At 44.0% G+C, this 7,599-nt stretch overlaps 2 protein-coding genes across 3 annotated transcripts; both read right to left on the bottom strand.

Annotated features, from left to right (window-relative positions):
• Window positions 1–234: 234 nt before the first annotated feature.
• LOC147421281 (ABC transporter B family member 4-like) lies at window positions 235–5,932 on the bottom strand. Of its 2 annotated transcripts, XM_086504127.1 has the most exons (10): window positions 5,774–5,915; window positions 5,214–5,435; window positions 4,884–5,122; window positions 4,274–4,799; window positions 3,913–4,186; window positions 3,076–3,757; window positions 2,720–2,948; window positions 2,367–2,633; window positions 2,016–2,285; window positions 235–1,581 (listed from the first exon to the last, which is right to left on the bottom strand). In XM_086504127.1, the coding sequence occupies exons 6-10, from the start codon at window positions 3,144–3,146 to the stop codon at window positions 934–936; spliced, it is 1,485 nt and encodes a 494-aa protein (XP_086360253.1). In that variant the 5' UTR covers window positions 3,147–3,757; window positions 3,913–4,186; window positions 4,274–4,799; window positions 4,884–5,122; window positions 5,214–5,435; window positions 5,774–5,915; the 3' UTR covers window positions 235–933. The 2 variants fall into 2 exon arrangements, with proteins under 2 accessions (XP_086360253.1, XP_086360252.1); XM_086504126.1 differs by lacking the exons at window positions 235–1,581; window positions 2,016–2,285; window positions 2,367–2,633; window positions 2,720–2,948 and having other exon boundaries at window positions 3,391–3,757; window positions 5,774–5,932.
• Window positions 5,810–6,748, bottom strand: LOC147421282 (ABC transporter B family member 11-like). Its single transcript, XM_086504128.1, has 3 exons — window positions 6,212–6,748; window positions 6,030–6,084; window positions 5,810–5,943 (listed from the first exon to the last, which is right to left on the bottom strand). The coding sequence occupies exons 1-3, from the start codon at window positions 6,473–6,475 to the stop codon at window positions 5,918–5,920; spliced, it is 345 nt and encodes a 114-aa protein (XP_086360254.1). The 5' UTR covers window positions 6,476–6,748; the 3' UTR covers window positions 5,810–5,917.
• Window positions 6,749–7,599: the final 851 nt, after the last annotated feature.

Genomic DNA, 7,599 nt, shown 5'->3' on the forward strand with positions numbered 1-7,599 from the left:
ACCTATCAAAATGCACAACAGCACTCTGATTTCTTATTTTCCTCCCATGCCTGCAATGCAACACAATGGTTACCATCGGCGCATAGGAATGTTTTAAGAGAGAACAAAAAATTTACAATTGCCACTAAAAAGAAGAGCAGGTATAAATCTACTTTTAAAGTGTCTTGTGCAAAAATTTCATCAATGAGCTCATAAAGTAGTAGCATCTGTATAATTAAGTGTTTCATCCCGCGACCCACATGACCGTTTAAAACCCTAATTCTACTCTCTTCTATCAAGGGAGAACCATTCTTCCTATGAAGACTCGCAACAAAATGTCTTTAGAGATGCTTGCAAGATTGCCAAAAGGGTGTTCTAGAAATTTTGATAAAATTTAAAAGCATTTTGGGAGTTTATGGCAAAAAAAATTCCCAAAATAAGGGGAATTTTTGGAATATTTTAGAAATTTCAGGGCATTTTGGTAGTTTTTCTTGGTGGAGCTCGTTCCCACAGAAACACCTTAACATTACATGCTTGATGAGTTCCATTGGCTCTGTCTATACAGTTTGAACATGACTTGAGAAAATATAGTAAATTCTTGAAATTGTCTGCAGTAGAACTTGCTCAAACTTTCCGATTTTTTAACGCAAATATGTTTTCCCTTAAGTTTTTAAGAGCCTGTTATGGCATTGCCAAGCTATGGCATCTTCCATGTATCTCAAGGATGATATCTTCGTCTCAACGCAATGCTGCCGCTGCTGATGATGATGATACAGTTGCCCCTCATCCAACTCTCAAAAATGGGGGCTTGCATCTCTGCTAGGCTAGTACGAAGTATTTTACATACACAAGCAGCATGTGCTGAGAGTCAAGGCCTGCATATCAGCTAGAAACATATATAAGAGTAAGGGAGCTCTCATGTACTGCTAACATTTGTCCAAGCAATGGCTTCCTTCAAGCAGAAGTCATGTGCAGCCTCACTAGAGTAGCGTACGCCCCGTCCTTGGCACGTCGCATCAGCTCCTCATGCCTCCCTTGCTCTATCACCACCCCATTCTTGACAACAGCAATAAGATCCGCATTCTTTATTGGGGAGAGACGGTGGGCGATGACAATTACCGACCATTGCAGCATCACTTTCTCCAATGCTTCCTGCACTACATGCTCCGACTCGGCATCTAATGCGCTGGTAGCCTCGTCCAACAACAAGATTTTGGGATTCTTGATAATTGCTCGAGCTATGGCTACCCTTTGCTTCTGACCTCCAGAAATCTGTATTCCTCGCTCCCCAACGCATGTTTCATAGCCTTCTGGAAGCTCTGTGATGAATTTGTGGGCATTCGAGGCCTGAGCCGCTTCTATAACTTGCTCCTCCGACACAGGGCCCGTCATTCCATAAGTGATATTCTCACGAATGCTTGTATTGAACAGTGCTGGTTCTCGCCCAACCATCCCCATCTGCTGGCGCAGCCATTTCACTTGCAAGTTCTTGATGTTGGTTCCATCCAGATAAATGTGCCCAGAGTCTGGATCGTAAAATCTCTCCAAGAGGGCGATGACCGTAGACTTTCCACATCCACTCTCTCCCACAAGAGCCACCGTCTGCAAAAGCATCATATCATAAAGACACCATAATATGTACTCCATCTTCTTGCTATCTACTTTGTTAACTGCTAAACTTCATTTGGCCTTGCCATGAAGAAACCCAGTGCACAGACCTTTTCATAATATAAATGTCAAATGCCTTTAAATAGTGCCATCACTATAGCGTTTCTTTAAAAAGACCATTTCAGGACAGGTAGGAAGGGTGGGTATCTTGATTGGTCTTGCACATGCATGTGCTGAAAGCATTAATTGATATTTACATCTACACCTGTTGTGAAAATGTCATAGAAATCAGCTTCGCAAGGGAATATGAAGTCTTGTGGATATAGTAGCAAGAGACTAGCAGTGTTCTTTGATAATTCTAAGTGATCCTTAAGAACAAATAGAAAGGGGGGAATTTGTTCTTACTACAATGAACATTTGAGTCCCACCTTTCCTGCTTTGACTGAAAGACTTAAATCTAGGAGAACTTTGACATCAGGCCGGCTTGGGTATCTGAAGCTGACATGTCTAAACTCGATGTTCCCAACCACGGAGTCGGGGCTGGGGATCAACCCTGAGTTGTCTGCAGGATCGATTTTTGATTGACGATCCAGCAGTGCAAACACTGAATTCACAGCAGCCTTGGCATTTGATATGTCCGGAAGAAGACCAGTAGATTGCGATAGACTCATGGCACCCATTGAGATAGCAAAAAATGCCTGATGATACCAACACATTTTATTTTTCTTCACGTCTTCTCAAAGCACAATTAAGAACCTTGTAGAACTATCGAGACTTACTGTGAACACATCTTCAAAGTTTGTTGTTCCCTTTTGAACCTTCTTGGCACCAAACCAAAAAAAAAAGGAGTAGCCTGCAAACATCATAAAGTTCACAAATCCAAAACCGGAACCATTCACGATCCCCTTGCGAACACCTTTCTGCAGTGGAGAGCGACACTTGTCATGGTACAGACTCATCACTTTATCTTCTGCACAGAAAGATGCGACGGTGCGAATGCTGCCAACAGCATCAGTTGCCACTTGAGTTGCATCCTCATACATTATCTGACTAGCACCAATCCAACAGCTAGAATTTAACAAAACCATGGGCTGGCATTGCATGACAGGGTAAGACTTTGTATGGGTGTTACCTTTGCATCTGCACTGATGCCCTTCATAAATTTAACTTGCGCAAAGCCCTGCAGCGCTAAGAAAGGTACTTTTGCAAGAACTAATAGTGACAACTGCCAACTGGCAGAAAAAGCAATGGCAAGGGCTGCCACAATACAGGCAGCATTTTGCACTGCAAGAGACAAAGTATCACTCACGATAGCCCTAACATTTGCTGCATCTCCTGATAAGCGAGCAGTTATGGCACCACTGTTGTTACAAAAACCATCCTTTATTGCCTTTTCCAAAATGCAGAGGCTAAATCATATTTCACATGTTTGTGGCACATGCAAGGCATAAAAATGCAAAAAAAACAACAAAGAAAGAAAGTGCAGACCTTGCATTCTCACTCTCATCAAACCAAGAGATCTCTTGCCGTAAAACCTTCTCAAAAGTGAGCTGTCTCATGCGTTGAATCAATCTGTTTCCACTGATGTTGAAGCAGATTGTTTATACTGGTTGGACCGCAAAGGCAACGCAAGCAGTGACTAAGAACATCAATGCCCAAAAATTAGCATCCTTCTTCAACTGGTCACGGGGCTCAAAAAAGGTTTTGATTATCCTTGACATGAGAAGCCCATAAACTGGCAATATACATCCATTAGCAGCAGCAGCAGCGACCCCTAGAAGAAAAATTGGTGTATCTGGCTTATTCAATGAAGCTAGACGGAAGATAGAAACCTCTGGTGGTGCCAGTCTCCCTTCCCCAGTTTCCAAATCCCCCTCTGTAGCCTTTTGTCCACACCAACCTAGAAGGTTTTTCCTATGATGCTGAACAACCTCCTTTCTAGATTGACGTTAACTTGCTGATCGGACGCTTCCATCTGAGTCGGAATTCAAGCTGGAAGATCTGTGGTAAAACTTGTGACTTCCGCTTCTTCTTTCAGATCTTTGCAACAACAACCTGGTTTCACCACCATCAGCATCTTCCTTTGATTCCTTCCCCCTGTTCATTTGCTGTAAGCGTATAAGCTGAGAATAAGCTCCTGTAGTGCTTTGTAACAGCTCCTCGTGCTTCCCTGGCATTAGATGGGAGACCCCTTCAAGAGTTTTAAAAGCATAATCTGCCAAGAGACAGATATTTGCACATGCAGGCAATTCCTAAAACCCTCAAAAGTCCAATGTGGAAAAATTTAAATTGTGCTTCAAGCTTTGTCCATCAACCAGCACCTACCTTGTTCAACAATTGCCCCATGTTGAATGACAGCAATCACGTCAGCATTCCTTACTGTAGTGAGCTGATGCGCCACCACGACAGTAGTACGGCCCATCATCACCCTATCCACAGCTTCCTGCACTAGCTGCTCGGACTCAGCATCTAATGCACTCGTGGCCTCATCAAGAAGTAATATGCGAGGGTTCTTAAGAATTGCTCGTGCGATTGCAACTCTTTGTTTTTGGCCTCCGGACAATTGTGTGCCATGTTCTCCCACCAATGTGTCATAAACCTGACCGCAAAAATGAATATGTCAGATTTAATGGGCACGAGTGAACAATACAACACAAGCATAGGAGCAGTCTGACCAGTTGCACACCTTGGGGAGCCGGGATATGAAATTTGATGCATTCGCTAATACTGCAGCTTGTTCAATCTCCTCTAAGGTTGCCCCCTCCTTCCCATATGCTATATTATCCTTGATGGAGGTACCAAAAAGAACAGGTTCTTGACTTACGAGCCCTATTTGCTGTCTTAACCACTTCAGCTGCAATTTCATTATTTCCACTCCGTCAAGTAAAATGGTGCCCCCCGGTGGATCATAGAACCTCTCAATCAAACTGATCACTGTGGATTTGCCACTTCCACTCTCTCCAACTAGAGCAGCAGTAATCCCTTCAGGTACTTGAAAGCAAAAGTTTGAGAAAATCTTCACATCTGCCTGTGCTGGGTAAGAGAAGTCCACATTTCTAAACTCAATCTCCCCTCTGATGTTCTTCGGGATCTCCCCTGTCAAGCTGAAAGCATCAATATCTGGCACTCTATCAATAACTTGAAACATCTTGTATGCTGCTGCTTTTCCAGCTCCAAAAGCATTCAATGAAGGTGAAGCTTCACCCAAAGACCTGGAAGAAATCTTTGATTGAGAAAAGAAGAAGACACAGACAAAAAGTACCCCATTAATGACACCATTCAGACAAAATACTCACATGCCTGCCACGAGTACAGCAAACAACACATTCACAACTGCGCCACCTGAATATCCTGAGTTTAGTATGAGCTTCGCGCCATACCAAAAAGCCAAAGAATAAGAGCTAAACATAATCAGCATAAACGCGCCAAGCCCTAGCCCTGAGGCAATTCCTTGTCGAATGGAAGCCACATAAGCAATTTTGAGTTTCTTGCTGTATGCTTCAATTGACTTTTTTTCTCCAACAAAAGCTGCTACCTGATTAACCAAAATTCAGATTCATGATCCAGATTCCCCGCAACAAACTTTGAGAAAACAAGTAAAAGTTAAACCAGGGGAGACATCTCACTGTTCTAATCGCACCAAGTGCTTGCTCTACGACATCTCCCGCATCTGCATAAGCAGTTTGCCCATGACTTGTTGCTTTGGAAATAAAGGTCATCGCCGCTGCACCCACCACAACCATTGGTGGAACGGTAACAAGCATCATTAAAGTCAGTTTCCAACCCTTTATAAATGCCACTGCAAATCCTCCAATGAAGGTTGAAACCAGCTGTATGACTTTCCCAACCTGCAGGACCAATCTCAAAATTTCATCAGAACATAGCACATGACACGTCTATGTGAGTCATTGAGCCAACTATTTGCAACCAAAGGAAACTAAAAATTTTAAAATACGATATATTCTTAGCTGTGGGCCATTAACATTCACAATTTCATTTTCATGTCGATGTTCATGCTCTCAAATATGGTGGTTGTAATTTGAATCTAATCACTTGATTTCTTTTCAGTCAATACTAGAGGCATCTCCTTTTCATAATATGTGATTATATGAATAATATGTCTTCTTATACTCTGTGTAACATACAGTCATGCTTCAACGCAAGCTCCATCACTGCCAGGACTCACCTTCTCTCCTATAGCATCTTGAATAAGGATAGTATCTCCAGACATTCTGCCCACAGCCTCTCCTGTAGCTGATTCCTGGTCAAAAAAAGCCACATTCTGTCTCAAGATAGCCTTCAGATAAAGCCCACGTATACGAACAGCCGCTCACCAGCTATCATCCAGCATGTGACCTTTGCATACAAACACAAAATGTTTACTTGATAACTCTACGCACAACAGTAAAGATGAGATCAAACAACATGTAAAGAAAACCTACGTGAAAAGGATGCTATCAATACTCCGATACCAATGTAGATGAAGCGCAAGGAGACCTAAAAACAAAAGTAAGCTTCATTAGCAAAGGAAGTCTCCCAACACACACACACACACACACACACACACGCACATACACAAAAAGAAAAGAAAATCTGTGCAAGAATAAGATTGAAATGTTCATACCTGAGTAACAGCGTCAAGAGTGTCACCAGTACTGTTGTTTTTGCCAAATGCATCAATGAGTTGACCCAAGAGGAGGGCAATGAGGGGCATACTAACTCCATTCACGGCACCTCCAACACTACCAATGAGCATAAGCACCACATCGAGGGGCGAGGCAAAGCTGAAAAGCTTCAAGAACGGTACAGAGCGATTTGCAGGTGCTACTTCCTTCTTTCCGCCATGTTCTTCGGAAGGCCCTGTGTCTGCTTCGTCCACATGACCCATGGTGGGTAATTATGCACACTACAAGCCTTCAAAGAATCGTTGCGTATCAACAAGTAGAGGAGAGAAGGAAACCCTCAAAAGCGGCAAAGAGATTCTTCGCAGCTACTGCAACAACGGCTGCATGCGGGCAGGAGGTGTGTGTGGAGAGAGCGAGCGGGCGTGGGAATGACGATGGCGCGAGATGTTGCAAGGGGCGCGCTTTCAAATTTCTTGTCGACTACTTGTGCTCAAGCTTTCCAGTGGAGACAGGCGCTTTGTATGTAGGGGCCAGGGCCTAGGCTAGTCCTGAGGGCTAGGCTACCATCTCCCCATAAATGATAACTCACTTGCTGAGGCTTGCAGTGTTGCACTATCTCACACGCGCGTTGGATGGGATCAATGGCCCACGCTTATTTTTCGGAGCGGGTGCATCGTGGGCCGTTCGATGTTGCGGCACGCCCGGATTTACCAATTTGGCCGAATTTACTAAATTGACCCAAATTTACACAACGGCGGGTTCATCATAACAGAAGCCCTTCTCCCAATGCTTTCAACAAGCACGCGCAGGTGAGGTGGTTAAGGTGATAGGCTTGCAAAGGTGATGTTATGGGTTCGATTCCGGGGGAGGAGAGCGGGGGAGGGAGGTGGGCACCCGAATTTACAAGTTTTGCTGCACCCGAATTTTCCTATTTTTTCGAATTCACACAAACCGCATAGGACGGCTCAGATCGCACCCGCTCCGGGAAATAGGCGTGGGCCATTGATCCCATCCAGCCCATGCCCGTGTGAGATAGTGAGGAGGCGAGGCTTGTGGAGGGCAAATCAGTGTCCCACATCCGCAAGAAAATCGACAATGTAACTTGGTGTGAGCTTGTCGTTAGTGAGCTCAGTGTGAACTAGGTGTTGACTTTTTGTGATGTGAACTCAACATGGGTGTCTAGTGCCTCTTTAGGGCTAGGTCGCATGAGTTTGTCATCTTGCTTCTTGCCCGGTCACCTTCCATCAGACGCCTTCTCTCTAAATGTCCACATCAGCATGAAATAGCGTCCGTTTTTGTCTTCTTGCAAAAATTTTAGCGTAGGAAACTTTTCGTTTGCACTGCGCGCCAAAAGCGTCCTTTTTTGCAGCAAGAGAATTGCTCGGGA

Source organism: Adiantum capillus-veneris, chromosome 28 (assembly GCF_014529385.1).
Source record: "Adiantum capillus-veneris isolate H3 chromosome 28, ASM1452938v2, whole genome shotgun sequence".
NCBI classification, from domain to species: Eukaryota; Viridiplantae; Streptophyta; class Polypodiopsida; order Polypodiales; family Pteridaceae; genus Adiantum; species Adiantum capillus-veneris.

What these genes read in the sequence shown, in the direction of transcription:
- LOC147421281 (XM_086504126.1), bottom strand. Translation starts at nt 5,818, where the DNA reads ATGTCTGGAGATACTATCCTTATTCAAGATGCTATAGGAGAGAAG. An exon ending in AAGATGCTATAGGAGAGAAG is followed by an intron (nt 5,436 to 5,773) that starts GTGAGTCCTGGC and finishes TTGGTCCTGCAG; the next exon opens with GTTGGGAAAGTCATACAGCT. An exon ending in CACTTGGTGCGATTAGAACA is followed by an intron (nt 5,123 to 5,213) that starts GTGAGATGTCTC and finishes TTGGTTAATCAG; the next exon opens with GTAGCAGCTTTTGTTGGAGA.
- LOC147421282 (XM_086504128.1), bottom strand. Translation starts at nt 6,475, where the DNA reads ATGGGTCATGTGGACGAAGCAGACACAGGGCCTTCCGAAGAACATGGC. An exon ending in CTCTTGACGCTGTTACTCAG is followed by an intron (nt 6,085 to 6,211) that starts GTATGAACATTT and finishes TTTTGTTTTTAG; the next exon opens with GTCTCCTTGCGCTTCATCTA. An exon ending in ATTGATAGCATCCTTTTCAC is followed by an intron (nt 5,944 to 6,029) that starts GTAGGTTTTCTT and finishes TTGTATGCAAAG; the next exon opens with GTCACATGCTGGATGATAGC.